Raw genomic sequence first — 17,564 nt, forward strand, 5'->3', positions numbered from 1 at the left:
AAATAACTGAATTCTAAGGTATGTGTTAGTGCTTAAGCCTAAGAATACTTAACTATAACTATGTACATTTTCTTTTTTCTGAGTACGGCACATGTAGCCGACTGCAGCGTAGCAAAAAGGGGGAGTCCAACCTGTCCCCTATCATCTTCATGACGATGTTGGGGCTGGCGCGCACCCGGCCATTAAGCCTAATCTCACTTTGGATTGCAGTTAAAGATTTAAAAGCTATTACTTGAATGGACAGGTATTATAAAACACACGTAATTTTATCTATATACTGATGTAATAACGTGTAACAAAAACGAAGTAACAAAAGCATTACGCACAACACAAACAACATATGATAACAGATGAAAAGATCATGTTTACTAAACACGGTAGTGATGTTATTGTAATTCTACAGACGAAGATTCCACACGAGCCAGTCCACTTCTAGCTGCCGTTACTACTCTTGTCATGTGAATTTCGTGAAAAGAGGATACAATGATAGAAATTTAAAATGAATACGTTATTGCCTTATATCCTATATTTATATTTACTTATTTCAAATAGTGGTGTTGTTAACAACGGGAAGGTAGAAAAATCTGGATTTTTAGAAGAGGAATTTCAGACGGAAATCACTACTACTGAACAGAGAACTGAGCAAACAACAACAACCACTGAATCAACGACAAAACGGAACTTAAAAATTCGAACAATCGGCGAGAAGGAAATCAAATACATCTTGACGAAAATGCTGTTAGTTTCAACAAATAAAAATAATTGTCACTGTAATTGTTCTAAAAACACACCACTGCGTACAACTGAAAAACCTATGACAATGGAAAAGAGAAAAAATCATGAACTTGAGATTAAAATAAGGAATAAACCAGAAAAGTACTCCGGTGTAAATGACACTTTAAGCAAAACCTGCCCATATTTTGTGCCTAATGAAGGTTTCCAAATGGATAACATGGCTGACGTTTTTTGGCCAAAGTTTTATAATATGAAGGAAACTTTGACTTGTTTTAGGATAACTGTGATAAGACTGTCTGAAGCAGTAAGTGTAAATGTTTAATGTGCCGAATGTTTGTGTTGTAGTTTAGTAGTTGCATTCACGTGTGGTCCAAGATGGCAAGTATCAAGCCGTACGTAAGTAAATGAAGGCAAGCAAGGGCAAGTAACTTCGCTTGACATGACATGTCTGGCGACATTGTATGTATGTACCTATCACAGGGCGCATAATGTCGCCAGACGCATGTCGTGAGTGCGATTCAAATATAGATAGTATATATGTATAATACTCTAAAAGGTTCCCATGAGTCGTGGCGAATGCAAGGATAACGGAAGGAGGATTATGATGACTCTATATCAATCATCATCATCATCATCATTTCAGCCATTAATCGCTCACTGCTGATTATAGGCCTCCCTTCGTGTACGCCACTTATCCCGGTCCTGGGCTAATCTCACCCAGAAGTGCCCGCAGTTTTTCTAATGTCGTCCACCCAACGATATCGTATCCACGATAGACGATAAAAACGATCGCATATTAGTAAGTCGATAACAGATGTTTTAATTTATCGCGCGACCAGGTCTGATCTTTAGGAGACCTCGATATAATATTAAAGGTTAGAAATTTTTAAATCGTAATGATTATTAAAATGATTCGTTTGAAACTTCCGAAATACGGGTCATGACGCCAAAAATTGCGGTACAATAATTTGTATTCGACATTATATCAGCGCATAGAACTCGGATTTCATATTGGAAGAAAAAACTTAGCACTACGTACTTTTGAGAACATAAAATTTATAATCCAAATAAAATCGGAGTAAAGGGAACATTTTTCTTATTTTCAGCAACGAAATCGCTACGCAATAATGTACGGTAGCTTCGGCGGGAAGATGGACTGGGCGCGGTGTCACTTCGAGATCAAGCCACCGGACTACATCACCGGGATGAGACACTTCCTTGTAGGCGACGAGAATGATAAGGGGGTGATGAGGAACTTTCTTGTCGTGACGGATGAAAACGGTATGTTGAACTTTCAGAAGAGATGCTTGAGTTTCCTAGGATCAAAAAGAGCCATCAAAACGGCCATCTCCATATAAAATATAGATACCTATAAGTTCAACCACGGTATATGCGTCTAAAGGAGTAAATGCATCTGTTGAAGATATGTTCTAAAATGACTATATCAATTTAAGGTTTGGTGGCCATGGTGGTGGTAAAGTTTTAAAATGTTCCGTTTAGAAGATATCTTCAAAAGATACTTTAATCCCACCAGACGCAAATATCTACTATATCTAGGTTTACCCTGGGTGGATCGACATCGCTATCCTAGGAAACTCAAACTTTAAATGTAAAAAGATTGCATAATATACGACATTTTTGAGAAATGAAGACGCAACGTTAGGTGTGTAGTGCGTAAGTGCAAAGATACGCGTTTAATTGTTTAGACGTTCTAAATATTTGTGTTATTCACAAGCAAATGGCAACACGTTGGTGGTTACTATACGCACGTTCTCGTTGATACGGATTATGTTTTTATTATAGAGAATGTCACATTTAATTATTCATGCTCATAGACAGAGGCAAAAAGCTTTCGTATAGACTTTGTTTGTGAATTTGACCGATAATTTTCACAGTTACGATTTTGCGCGTTTCATTAGGGTGTTTAGTAAGGAGACCTCGTTGGTTGGCCCAGATGGAAGAGTTGAACAATTTGCCACAACTTAATTTAAATTTCGGGGTGGTACAATTAGGCATTCATCAATCACTCAATACTGCCTTATTCTTGTAACTTTAATGGAGTTAGCTGTTCGAAGTATTTAGCAGATGGCGCCAGCATAGCTTGCTTAGTTACCTAAATCTGACTGTGCCCAATTTTTATTGTTATTTTCGGAATTTTTTTTGTTTTGGAAGTAAAATCGACATCGACAGTTCCCTTTTATTTATCATAGCGAATGATATTCCACTTTGTGTGGTAGAGCACAGCACAGCGGATATCATCTGGCTCGAATCTAGAGTATAGCCGAACTGGGAAAGTACCTCCGCATTACAGGAGACCACAGCCAAATAGCACTAGACTCATAGTGTTGTGTTCCTGCCGGACCTACGGAACTAATTTGTTCCGTCTATTGTCCTTTGAGTCATCCGCAAGCTGGCCTCCTTGGAACTTGTACACTCCTTTTTGCTGTGAACAATGTAAAAAATGGGGAATATTCGGTACAGGTTTCTATTGGGTTCGTATTCGGCAATCGGTTGCATTACGTGACAAAGTAAATAACTCTTGAGTTGTAGCATCCATAGGTTATTACGGTGACCGTTTTCCATCAGGCGAGCCGTAGCTTGTTTGCCACCGACGAAGTATAAAAAAAAATTCGAACACAACAAAACTTTACGTCTAAACATACTACCAACTCTTTCACAATACTTTTTTAGGGGGGTAGTCAACTAGTTAGGGTTCCGTAGTCAACTAGGAACCCTTACAGTTTCGCCATGTCTGTTTGTCTGTCCGTCCGTCCGTCCTTCCGTCCGTCCGTCCGCGGATAATCTTAGTGACCGTTAGCACTAGAAAGTTGAAATTTGGTACCAATATGTATATCAATCACGCCAACAAAGTGGTAAAATAAAAAGTGGAAAAAAATGCTTTGTTAGGGTCCACCTACATGTAAAGTGGGGATTTTTTTTTTTTCATTCCAACCCCAACGTGTGATATATTGTCGGATAGGTATAAAAATGAATAAGGGTTTACTAAAATCGTTTTTTGATAATATTAATATTTTGGGAAATAATCGCTGCTAAAGGAAAAAAAAGTGCCCCCCCCCCCCCCTCTAACTCTTGAACCATATGTTCAAAAAATCACAAAAGTAGAACTTTATAAACACTTTCTAGAAAAGGTTTTGAACTTGATAGGTTTAGTAGTTTTCGAGAAAAATACGAAAATCTACGGAACCCTGCTCTTGGCCGTTTTTGTGTCCATTGGATCTCCCCACGGCGCGGTATAAACATTAACGGTCTTACCACCGCTTCGTATATTGCATATATTCGTATACTCCTGGGGCATGTTTGCGGTTATTTGCAGCCGACATTCCGATAATCCTCCGTATCAAATGTACAACGTGGTATGTACTGTTAATGGCTTACGGATATTCGTCTTGCGGTTGCAAAGCTGTAAGTGTCTGCTGTATTCGAGCAATGGTGATGATCTGACAATGAGTAAGATTTCACTACGATTTTAATACCGATTTTCCAGCATCAAAAAGTGACATTTCTACAAAAAACGTCATTTTTGAAACTGTATAGAGTGCTTTTCTCAAATGCAAATGAAATAAATAAATGCTCCACACCAAATGTGACAACCAACCTTTAAAACAAAATCTGCTTTTTGTCAAACTAGTCAACTACAATGTTGTAAAAATAAAAAATTAATACTTTGCAAGGCCTGAAAAATAGTATCAAATCCCTTTTCAGGCCTCTAGTTGTTGCGCCTAGTAAGCGATACTTCCAAGTCCATTATAACTATTATAAGAAAATTTCATTGCATGTTTGAGAAAAGGTGTTTATAACCAACTTTACCGCTTACAGGCGAGTTTTTGCTTCAAGAAGAAGACCCTGACCAGTGGCTGATGCTGCGGAACCTGGTGCTTCTTCGTGATTGCGTGACCGGAGAAGTGGTGGTGTTTACAAGGTCAGGCACTGTTACAGTTACTTTAGTTCTCTTCTCTTCTTCTTCTTCCTTGCTTCATCCCACTTTAGATGGAGGCTCTCCTTATTATTTTCGCCACGAGATTCAGTCGAGGGTTGTCGGGTTGGGTAAATTATTAGTTAGTTGGGTCATGCTGGTCCACCTTGATAACGGACGGCGTCTCCTACCTCTCATCTTTTTCAGGAGACACTAATACTTTACTGCGAGGCGTGAGTGGTCAAACCCAATAAATTGAACCAATTTCTTTTTTAAAATTCGAACTTTAATGCAATTTCCTCAACATTCTTATTTTAACTAAAAATAATTTTGATTTATGGGGTTTGACCACTCACCCGTCGTAATAAATATTATTATTGGGGGGTTATTGTGGGCCTTTCCGCGTCACGTCGACCAGAAGTGATCTTTGTGATTTAATATCCTTACTTATGCCCGTTGAGTTCAGGAAGTTCCAGATTCTTTGGACTGTAAGGTCGTGTGTACCTCATAGGGTTGCAGTACATGCTGCCCTAAGTAGGTACTTCTCTTTGTGGTTCGCAGGAACAGAGGATGTGCATTGCAGTCTCCTCGGTTTCCTGGCAGAACCTGCATGTCGCCTCTTGCTTCCATCACCCGTCGTTAGCGAAACTATTGTCTAGTACGAAGATGAAGAGACTGTACACACTTTCCTGCTTCCTAAGTCACGGGCAGAAATAACCCTTTGAGACAAGATCTAGTCTTCTCTTGGTCAATTTCAGAATAATAATTAATACGTCCTCATATTTCAAAATTCTACAAAAAACGTGAGACAAAAAGCTCCAAATTCGACTTAGACATTACAACCTTTTACCATTGTATTACAAAGACAAAATTTGCAGAATCTGTCTAGTTATGTATAATGTATTTTGTCACCAGGTCACCACAGATGACGAAAACAGGAGACATCGTGCTAGCCCTGCAAGATTTAGGAGAAGAGATGATAGGCAAGATGCTGTGTGACGAGGACGAAGAATGGGTAGATGAAATTATGTGATTTTGCCAATATAGAGATTAGGGAATACTTCTTGGGATTGCAAACCGGTCTGGCGGATCCGGCAAAATATTAGGAAATAAAGAAAGTTTCAGAAATGAAATGCGACTCTTGACTCTCTACAGGGCCCATTTAGACGGTACGAGAACTCGCATACGAGTTTTATTACATTGCGGTATTTGATGGTTTGTGCAAAATTGTAACCTCAACAGCCCGCAATGTAACTAAAATCGCATGAGAGTTCGCACGCCGTCTAAATCAGGCTTAAGTAAAATATTGAATCGACAGTTGTCAATCATCGTAAATAATAATACAATTTTGTACTTTTTATACCACTTAGTATTTTTAAGACTCGTTTTTGTGAATCAAATTAAAATTAGTAACTATTTGCTTACAAATAAATATCAACTTATTATAGGGACCTTATTATCTAGTCTGGCTAAGCTAAGTTTTGCAACCACACCAACAGCCCGCAATGTAACTAAAATCGCATGCGAGTTCGCACGCCGTCTAAATCAGGCTTAAGTAAAATATTGAATCGACAGTTGTCAATCATCGTAAATAATAATACAATTTTGTACTTTTTATACCACTTATTAGTATTTTTATGACTCGTTTTTGTGAATCAAATTAAAATTAGTAACTGTTTGCTTACAAATAAATATCAACTTATTATAGCTAAGTTTTGCAACCACACCAACGCAAGAATTTTGAAACCACAGATTGTGCTTTCAAAATGGTTGCGTTAACCTTTAGTCGCTCAGGGTATCAAAAACTATACAATCGAAATGACACAACTAGCCATCAGATTAACGTCAATATGAGATAAAGTAGTCGTATCAACGTTCAAAATTGATGTCAATCTGTCTAGTTATGTTATTTCGATATTATCGTTTTTGGCACCATATACGCATCTAAGGGTAAAATTATATACTACAAAATTTCAAAATTATAAAATTCCTTTGTTAAATCCGCCCTATCACAATCGCTACCAACATAGCTTGTTCTGAATCCACGAGTAAACAACATTTCCAATGTTGCTTCAGTTTGAAAGGACATTCTAAATTAATTAAAACTATGTTGTATTTCTTAAAATTTTGTGGTTAACTATTTTTAATAAAATACTGCCAAAATTGACAAGCTTTTTATTTTATCTGTAAACTTTATTTACGGCTGAAAGGGTATAAATAAGCATAACCTAAGAAAAATTGCCCCCAGCGTGTTTGTCTCGAAACTATACGTATAATCAAAATACGCCCTTTGAGGTACCCTGCACAAAGTTTCATCCCTGTGTTCCTGGGGTGAAAAACACACCATTAACCCCAAAACTGTTCTATTTATTTTTTCCTAAACTATGAAAGTGACGAATTTTAATTTTTGTGACTGAAAGTTATATTTTAAAGAAGCATCAAGAGGCTCAGCGGAACGTTTGTCATCATTTAATAACATGTCACGAGCATTAGCATTATCACTTTCATTATTATCATCATCTCTACTCATCGTGATATACAGGTGTGTACTTAAATAAAATAAAAGCATGTACTACACGTTTACAAATCACAGAATTTATTCCGATACAATCAAATCAAATAAAATAAGATTGCGGGCTAACGATAAAATCATCATCATCATCATGTCAGCCTCCTATCACCCAGCACATCCCGGTCCTGGCCTAGCCACTCTGTAGTATTGGACCGTCAGTAGTCCTTTAGGCAGGTGTCACTTTACATTCTAATGGAAAGGTCAATCTGCAGTCTCGTAAATTTCAAAATAAATTGCCATTACATTACAAAGTCGCTCAAAATTGCCCACACTTTAACGTACAACCATTATAATTCCAAACGGTTGGTCAGCGTACATAAAACTTTAGCCATAAAATCTAATACCACCTTTGGGCACCGATCTAATAAATAGAGAGTCAGCGAAAACCCAGAGTTACCTCGGAGTCGACTCACGTTCCCAATTAAAATTTATTGTTTAGCAGAACAAAAGCCGTTTCATTTTATTTTCTGGATGGAATCGTAGGGTTAAGGGCTTTAAATTACTCAGAATATCAATTAAAGGTAAGCTTTGGATTTGGTTATAAGAAATATGTTCTGTGTAATTTTGGCTACCGAAGAATGCCTTTTCAGACCAAAGGCATTCTTCGGCACCTTTACTAATTTAGGCTCAAATTACTGTCCCAATTTTTACTCACGGTATTTTATTATAAAATCCCCCGCGCACATGCTGAAAAAGTACCATTTCAACAGAAACACTTATCAATTTTATGATATTAAAAATTAAGCTTAACGGTAAGTACAACGATATATTTATAATATTTTCAAGTTACATCGGATCTCACACAGCTGCATAGCTTTTGTGGTGTCATTGTTACCACTGCTGTGTCTTTCAATGTTGAAATTTGTGACGGAATCAACGTCATAATCACGGCAATTGCAATAACTAATGCAGCCAAGGTCACTAGAGGTAATTATATAAATTTTCGATATACTTACCTGTGAAAATATGTAAGTAGGTATTTTACTTAACTGTGCAGTATCAACAGTTTTATAAATCCGAGTCGACATTTCAACTTGTGCCAAATACGAGCTTCATAACCGACCGTACGTAGCCTGTTGATTTTGGAGCATAAAACGAAGCAGACTGGCATTCATGCATGCTACTTTATTTCAGTCGTAAACCGAGCGGAATGAAAGTACACGGTGATACAGATCGGCACGGAATCGGAACGACTAGTTTATGCGTCTTTATTTTATTCGCATTGATTTTTTTGTGTTTTAGACGTAGGTTTGTCAAGGAAAATTACAACTCCTTTGAAGGATGTTTAGTAAAATTTATATATGAAATAAAACTATGGAAACGGATTAAATCGCGTATAATGAATTTAAAATACATCCCGACGTTTCGAACTCTTTACAGCGTTCGTGGTCAACGGGTGACTGAGGAAAAATTAAAATGTGCAAAAGCTACCCACTGACAAGAAATATTAACGAACCATGACCACAAATAATATAGATTTCTAAGGCAGGTTCACACACTATTAATAAAGCCAGTTATACAATATTAAAACATTTTACCATTACTCTGTTAAAAAATAATTAACCAATTAATCTACACAAAATTGACAAAGAAACAAACTGCAAATGTCCAACACCATACAACACAAATGCCTCACAGCCTTAATCCTTGCCTTGCGATTTAATCCGTTTCCATAGTTTTATTTCATGAGTAACTATCGCGGTAACCGAAGACAAAATTTATATATTTTTAAATTTACTTACTTTTTAATGGGGCTACATACCTTTAAAAACATCACCACCTTCCTATATCTGCTTAAATTGTTCAAATAAATAAAAAAGCCTAAACGAATAAATGATCAAGACCTAATAAATTGTGATTTTATCTACATGCCTACAAAAAGTCCAATACCTATAAATACACCTGGCAATTAGGCTGTCTCTGGGGAAATTAAGAATATGCCTCACAAATGCTAAGCTAAATGTACCGGCAAATGTCAAAATCGAGTGAAAAAGATACCTGCGCTGTGGTCTACAATGTAGTCCAGTCATACCTATCGAGGTAAGTTAGGACCGATTATGATAGGCGAAAGAATGTTATTTTAAATGTCGATCTTCGATTATGACGTTTACTTTAACCTTTGCACAGGTAATGCTATCAAAATCGTTGCAAAAGCTAAGTAGCTTGGTTTTTATGACTCAAGATTTTCTTAATATACTAGACTAATTTCGACGGATAATTTGAAATAGTTTAATCTTGCTGTATCGATACACTTGATTAAATCGCCACTGTATGTGAAGTGATTATAAATAATATTTATGTAAAAATAACTAAGGGTATATAAGTAAGGGTGCTAAGCACAAAGAATTTCGTATTGACCCGGTTGTTCCTACCTAGATTGTTCACATACGCATGATAGTACCAGCGGTTCATACCACTTTTTGAGAGAAAAAGAAAATTATCCAGAAAACCTAATTTTGAGAACACAAGCGTGAATCTATTGTTGTGTGTATGTATTATGCACGTGCGATAGAAATAGCAATGCGGCTGGTCAATGTACAGTCAACCAATTGGAACCCTAGGCCACTCTACAACCATGTCAAAATGACAAGCAGTAAGAGATTTGTTATACAATCTCATTTATAACGTCACTATGACATAGTTCTACAGTGGCCTAGGGTTCCAATTGGTTGACTGTACGAAGTTCATTGAGTCCGTCCTTTTAAATTGCAGTTCATTACATGACTGTGATTTTCGTTACTTTTTCCATTACATTTGTAAAACTGACATGTAATTTAAGTATCCGTAGACAATAAATCCACCGTTCTGAAGTGTCACGGTGAATCAGCCCAACTTTTCATCGTTCGGCTCCCTTGTAATATATTCTATCCAATTATTTTTCCACGCTTTGTGAGAAACTCGTTTCCTTGCTCAAAAGGAATCGCATTGATGAATGTTAAAAACGCTTTTAGAATTCCGTTTTCATACATGTGAATGTGATTTCGTAATAATAAGTAGGAGCATGTGATTAAAATGTAATATGTCAAACAATTGTTATGTAAGTTTTATCAGATATTTTGTTTATTTCATCGTGCAATCCAACTGCCAAAAATCAGTTATGCAGCTGGCCCTATTCGAACTTGACAAATACAATATTGTATACATGTCAATGTCAAACCATTTAAAAACCATTTACCCGCAATCAAGAACGATATAATACTGGACTGACAAAAAAACCCCTGAAATAAATGGGTTTTTAGGCTTAAAACTAGATGGCGCTGGAAGTAGCCTAAATCACATTTTCTTCAAATATTTTTGCGTTTTTTTTTATAAGAGAAAATGACTTATTTCTTTATTTTAATATCATAATATCACGTCAATATACTTTTTGAAATAAAATTGTAGGCGTCATCAGTGTAGTTAATAGTTATGATAGTATTTAATAGGTGGCACTAAAAAATCGATGTATAATTTTTAGTATGAAGATTGTAAATTCTATATCCATACTACCTAATATTATAAATGGGAAAGTGTGTGTGTCTGTTTTTGTCCGTCTTTCACGGCAAAACGGAGCGACGAATTGACGTGATTTTTTAAGTGGAAATAGTTGAAGGGATGGAGAGTGACATAGGCTACTTTTTGTCCTTTTCTGACCCCCCTCTTCCCTAAAAAAGGTGGGTTTGTATGAAGCATTCCGCAATTTTTGAATTTAGCGCGAGCCAAGCCGCGGGCAAAAGCTAGTAAAAGATAATCTAGGAAAATTATTTCGGTTAAATTTGCGCTTCGTGCAATCTATTTACATAAATAATTAGCTTTATTATAGTGAATAATTAATAATAATTTACCAATTAAGTCCTTGTTATTGCCTGAAACACAGGAACTATCCTAGCTCAGGCATTTGTATAAATCATCCCTTATAAAATTCTTAGTCTTTAAGAAAAACCACTGTACACTTATGTTATTCATAATAAATTATTTCTATTTTCTATGTATGGTGGATGTTACAATGTATTGTTAAACAATAACATAAAGTAAAAATGGATATCCAGTGTATGTACTGTGAATATTAAATACATACATACATACAATCACGCCTGTGTCCTATAAAGAGGTAGGCAGAGCACACGAAACTACTAAAGCTTCAGGGCCACTCTTGGCAAATAAGGGGTTAAAAGAAAACGAAACTGTGGCATTGCAGTGACAGGTTGCCAGCCTCTCGCCTACGCCACAATTTAACCCATAGCCCATAGTCGCCTTCTACGACACCCACGGGAAGAAAGGGGGTGGTGAAATTCTTAATCCGTCACCACACAGTCTAAGGTAAGCTATTGTGAATATTAAAGTCAATATTAAATATTCAATATAAAACCAATATTATATGGATTCAACAATATTCACAATTTTCGTTAACCATCTTTCAATTTATGAAGTTACCATTTTCAAGTACATGTATACAATATACCTATTATATTCACACGGCATTTTAATACATCAACTTAAAGTGAATCATTTAAATCCTGTAAGATGCTAAAAAAACAGGCATATTTATGTAGGTACTTCCTGTAACTAAGTAATAGTTTTACTTAAAGCAGAACTAGGATGCCCCAGGGTACTCCTAAGATAACATTTTAATAAGCTTTTATCTCTAAGACATCGGGCTAAGCAGCATGCTTTGTTGAAAAAGGCTTCTTTTTTAGCTACGCTAAACTACAGATTCATTTTCATTAGAAGTTAGGTATTTACATTTCCCTATTTTCAATCTTGATTACTGTTGTAAAACATCAAAGTAGGTATCTAACTCACAAAAAAGTCATTTTACCAAATTGCAACTTCTGCAAAAGTTTTCTATTAATTCAATTTAATACTTCTTCTTCTTCCAGTGCCATCTTAGAGGCAGGACGTATGTTAGTCCGCTCCGCACGCGGCTCGACGATCGCGAAGTTATTTTGTCTACCGGAGGTTGGCTATCATAAGGGCTATACGGACTTTAGATGCAGCCGCGCGGAATAATGAGCGAGTGCTTTGATTAAACCATGTTCGTAGATTTTTAAAGCCATGAGTTACGTCGTCGTCCGGATGATCGTTTCCCTTGGAACTTTCCCTGGATTATGAGTTGAAGGAGTTCATACTTCTCGTTTCGCATGATATGACCAAAATACTGTAGTTTGCGTTTTTTAACTGATTTTAAAATCTCGACCTCTTTATCTACTAACTGCAAAACCTGTTCGTTAGTCACTCTATCCGTCCATGATATTCTCAGGACTCTTCTGTAAACCCACATTTCAAAGGCTTCCAACTAAATTCATGATGCGAGCAAGCAGATTTTTTGAAAGCGCTCTTAAAAACATCAAAGTAGGTATCTAACTCACATGAGCTCCCTGCCGAGATATTCCCGATGAACTACAGTATGGGGTTCTTCAAAAAAGGAGTGTACAATGGGTATCATAAAAAAAGTCATTTTACCAAATTGCAACTAAATTCATGATTATCATACTAGCACCATAATGGCTCGCAATATATCAAACGCATATACAATATCTAAACCTTACAAAAAAATTGAATCAGAATCAACTCCAAGAGCAAAATGTATGACAAACTACAACCAAATTGAATACTAGTATTCTATAGAACCTTTTCACTGTAAACGTCGAAGTGAATTTATATGGCAGATAAATCACGATGTCATTAAGTCTACAAGACAGGGTTCTAGAGAGACCTAGGATTCAAATTGGTTGACCGTACCAAGAGCGATTTAATACTGGAATGACAAAGCCCATACAAAAATGCGTACCCCTTTTAGGCTTAAAACTAGATGGCGCTGTTCGCAGCTTGGAAATGGCCAAAATCATATTTTCCCCAAATATTTTAGCGTGTTTTTATGTTGTATAAAAACAAATGACATATTTCTTTATTTTAAAATCATGATATCACGTCAATACACATTTTGAAAAAAAAAAAATTTGTTTGCATCATCAGTGTAGTTATGATAGTATTTAATAGGTGGCGCTAAAAATTGAGGTACGATTCTTAGTATGAAGTATGTAAATTCTATATAAATAATACTTGACCGTATATTCCACATTGTCGCTTACCATAAGGATGAAATTTAACTTGTGTCTGCAAACCGTACTCGTGCCAGCTAATACAATAATATTTTAGATTTAATGAGCTCCACAAAGTTAAGCATAAAAAAGTAAAACCGTACGTTTATTCCGGAAACTTACTCCGCGGTGGACCAAGTTCCGAGTTACAATGGCCGGAGTTTTCTAAAGCCACTGATAAAATCTTAACGAATTTTACTTTGGTTTCAATATTGTTTCATTCTATACTACCCTTTAGATACTGTGCGTTCCTTATTGTCCAAACAATATTCCTCTACCTACATAACATGTATTAAGCCATTGGCATACTGAATATGTGGACGAAAGGAGAATGGGCATTTTATCCCATGAGTGTAGGTGGGACATAGCTCGTTTGAAAGGGCTTATTAATAGCATTATTTTGTTGTATGACACCAACTTTGGATCACTTACACAACGATTATAGAATAATAGAGCTAAATTTCGTCCATGTAGGTACGTAAGATATTTCTAATTATATCCTTAAAAATATATTATCTTTAGAAATCATGCAAATCTAATGAGAAGTTAAAATATCCGCAATTTAGGTTTCAGTGAAAGGAACTGTGACTAAGAATTAGTAAACTACAGTACCCGGCGACAATGATTGCACATCGTTTTTTCGTCTTCGTATAGCGGTGTCTCTTTCTTGCTTATGTGACGTTTAATTGTCTCTTTCCAAAGACCGATGTGCAATCTTTATCGCCGTTAACTGTATGTAAGTAGTTTGCCTAGAGCTTTCAACGGGCGCGAAAGATTTCATCGGTTTCAATAAATGATTCGCTTTTGAATTCATTTTTCAGAGCTTTTTCCTGACTAGAAGGAAAGTACAGCATAGATATAATTATAGCCAAAAATGTATCTATTTGCGTAAAGGTACATGTTCCTACTTATAACCTAGGTAGGTACTTAAAATACCTTGTACGTGGTGGAATGCTTAGAGTGACCCTGCGACACTCCACCCAAGGCGGAGACGGAATTCGTTGGTGGTTTTAGACGGTAGTCCTATTCTGGTTAGTCCGTCATCGCCCCTGGTCCCCCGGACCAGATGGCATGCGTAAATGCATTTCCCCAACGAAAAAAAAAAAAGGTCCTTCAAATACCATAGCGTATACACCAGTAGCCAATACGCTCTGTAACGTATTATTCATATCGAGCTAATACGGATGCTCGATAGAGAGATTCTACTATACGATACGAAACGTGACCCATTGGCCAGTTGTCTACGCGACCTGACCTTCAAGTGCCATCTGATGAATTTCCGTAAACCCTAAAATAAACCTGACCCTTATAAATACGAAATAGGACTCCATCCGGAGTACCGGTTCTGCAGATTCGCTCGGGTCTATTTGCATAATGCTGTCGCTATAAAGTGTGTCGCCCGTTGGACAGGATACTAGGATAACCTTTTTGGGAAATGTTACAAAATTTAAAATGTTTTGTTTGCATACGGATAGCGATTTAAAAAATAAACGGTGCCAATGCTACTATAGTCTATTCGTGAAATCTGAACTGCAGCTGCAACTACGAGTAGTTAATTTTGTAACATTACGTGTAGCAGTGGCGGGGCGTCGATACAACTCGATTCCCAACGGGTTCCCTAAAATTCTCTTCCTCTAGTATCTGTAGAATTCCATACAAAACTGATTCCAAAACCCCCTCCGGCTTTCCCGAGGAAAATTTTCACGCTCCGCCACTGCTGTGTAGTGTATGTCAATTGTCAACAATTGGTATAATGAATACCGAAATAAAAGTCATAATAATTAATTGCGACAGTGAAGTGGCAGCTACTGTCCTCTTCTGTCAAAAATATTGACTAATATTCATATAGAAATATCGGTGATGGCGCAACAGTAATATCATAATAGTAAAGAAAAAGTTCCAAAATTTCCAAATACCTTAAAATCATGGATAACGACTTCTCTACGACAGCGTTATCTATCAGCCTAATTCGAACATTAATATACCTTAAAGTTAGCTCTTGATACGATATGAATCGGATGTGTAAAATGTGACGTTTTAGTTGGAAGAAAAGTCTCTATTAACACTGACATATCTCATCCAGAGCCAATTCAAAAGTCCGAATCAGGCCGTAAATTTCACCTGAATGATGAAGAGAGTTAGTTTGAAACGTTTTCGGTAAAAAAAACGGTTGCGATGTGTTATGTAACGGAAATGTTCACACACCTCCGCTCACAGATCGCTTGTACACTAGACGAAACATCGCTACACTCGAGCAAGTCTGTTGTCAAGGTTTTGACGACCGGTCTGGCGCAGTCGGTATGACCCTGCTGCAACAAACTGTCCTCAGTTTGGTAAGGGAATTGTGTCTTGTAAAATTTGTTTGTATGGTATTTATATATTATATATCGTTGTCTGATAAGTTTCTTGTTATATATTATAAATCGTTGTCTGAGTACCCACAACACAAGCCTTCTTGAGCTTACCGTGGGCCTCAGTCAATCTGTGTAAAAAAAAATTTATTTATTAAAAAAAAAAAGTGTACGGCGTTGGAGGCGTTACGTTGGAGAGTAGTGAAAGACGTGTAAATCCTTTTATTGAAGTACAACGGTTTCCCTTATATATTATGTAAGTTCTTTGTTCATGTGCAGTTATGTGTAAGATTGACCTTGACATAGAAAATGGAAAATAGAATTATAATTAAATGAATATAACATCAACATCAAGTTACAGGTATATCGGATTACAGATGCAAGTGTATTACAAGGTTATTGGAAATATTCAATTAATTATTATATTTTATTATAGGCCAAGGTTAGCTGATGCAACCTACATACCTATTCTTCGTGAGTGGTCTAAGTACGTATGTGTGTGTGTACCTACACCTCAGTAGATGACCAAAAATATTGTGTACCGATAACTTCACGGTATTTAAGATGTGGTCTGTCTTCATTATGGATATAATATAATCTATTTATCAGCTGTCAAATGTGACCCCCTGCTCGTTGGCAACACGTCTTTCGCTAAAACCTTTCCAAGGATGAAATTTCTCTTTCGCATAATGCGCCACTGTTCAGGTTCTAGGGTGTGACTGGTAAGAGCGTTGAGGGAAGCGATCAAAAACTTATTTGTAGTATGGGTGAAGTGGCGCAGGATAAGTTATAAACAAATGTAATGTAAATTAATCATAGTATACTAGAGGTAATATTATGTTTAGTAAAGTTTAAGTTTATTTTAATTGTATTTTGTTTAAAATGTTAAATATAATGTTCCTACTTAGTTCGTGTATTGCATGTGAATCATGGCAATAAATGGTTTTTAATTTAATTTATTTAATACGGCAGATTGGCGATCTCTTGTGTCGGAAGACCTCTTTTTGGGTCGCTGAGCCAGTTAAATAAGTATGGGTATGTGTAAAATCTATGATTAAGTAATCTGTGTCTCCGCTGAAAGGACAATATGTCGGCAGGTGTTCCGAGTGATTGAGTGGCTGTTGCAGCTTTACGCGTCATTCGGTTTTATTTTTATAGGTTAGGGGCCTGGGCTTATTTCACAACCCGGTTTAAAGGCTCACTGAGTAATTAAGAATAATTGATGGGGCAATGTGAAATTTTACGGACACGGCTGCTAATGATAACTGGAATTTGAATAGGTAAGCTAATTATGTACTATAAGTTAGGGTGTTTCATTTTTCCAAAATGTTGATTTATCTTTGACTTCGCTTTTCTTCTTTGTTCTACACCTATACAGAGCCCATATACCAAAAATCAGGGAAATCGGACAATATTTAGAGGTCGCGCTCTGTGGCAACTTTTGTCTGAAGAAGTTAGTATGGGCGCAGGAGAGGCTAGAAACAAAACTTATGTAACTTTTTGTAGGAGGTGGTTTAAAAGTGATTTTAATGAGTAGTTTTTATATTGAAGCAAGTTCTTTTTTAAAAATGAGTAGTAAGACGTGACATTTAGTTTCAAGGCAAGGTTCCTTATGGTCATTTTTTGGACGCTCGACTTCCTTCTAAGTAACAAGTTTTGATGAGTTTTTGTCCTGTTTTTGGCATGAAGCAGTGGTCTCTCGGCCCTCTCAGGGCACTGATAACAGGATAGGTGGAAGAAATCAAGCGACACATGGCTATCACCGGGTCCGCCATGGACCGGCTCAGGAAAATATGGAGAAACAGAAACATCACAAATGCCACTAAAATGCGACTTGTCAGGGCATTAGAATCTCCCAATTTTCCCATACTTCTTTACGGTGCTGAGACGTA

General features: G+C 36.7%; 1 protein-coding gene across 1 annotated transcript; it reads left to right on the top strand.

Annotated features, from left to right (window-relative positions):
- The first annotated feature begins 1,862 nt into the window (after nt 1–1,862).
- On the top strand, nt 1,863–5,702 carry LOC125234926. Its single transcript, XM_048141352.1, has 3 exons — nt 1,863–2,016; nt 4,573–4,675; nt 5,585–5,702. The coding sequence occupies exons 1-3, from the start codon at nt 1,863–1,865 to the stop codon at nt 5,700–5,702; spliced, it is 375 nt and encodes a 124-aa protein (XP_047997309.1).
- The last annotated feature ends 11,862 nt before the right edge of the window (nt 5,703–17,564 follow it).

This window comes from Leguminivora glycinivorella, chromosome 2 (assembly GCF_023078275.1).
Source record: "Leguminivora glycinivorella isolate SPB_JAAS2020 chromosome 2, LegGlyc_1.1, whole genome shotgun sequence".
NCBI classification, from domain to species: Eukaryota; Metazoa; Arthropoda; class Insecta; order Lepidoptera; family Tortricidae; genus Leguminivora; species Leguminivora glycinivorella.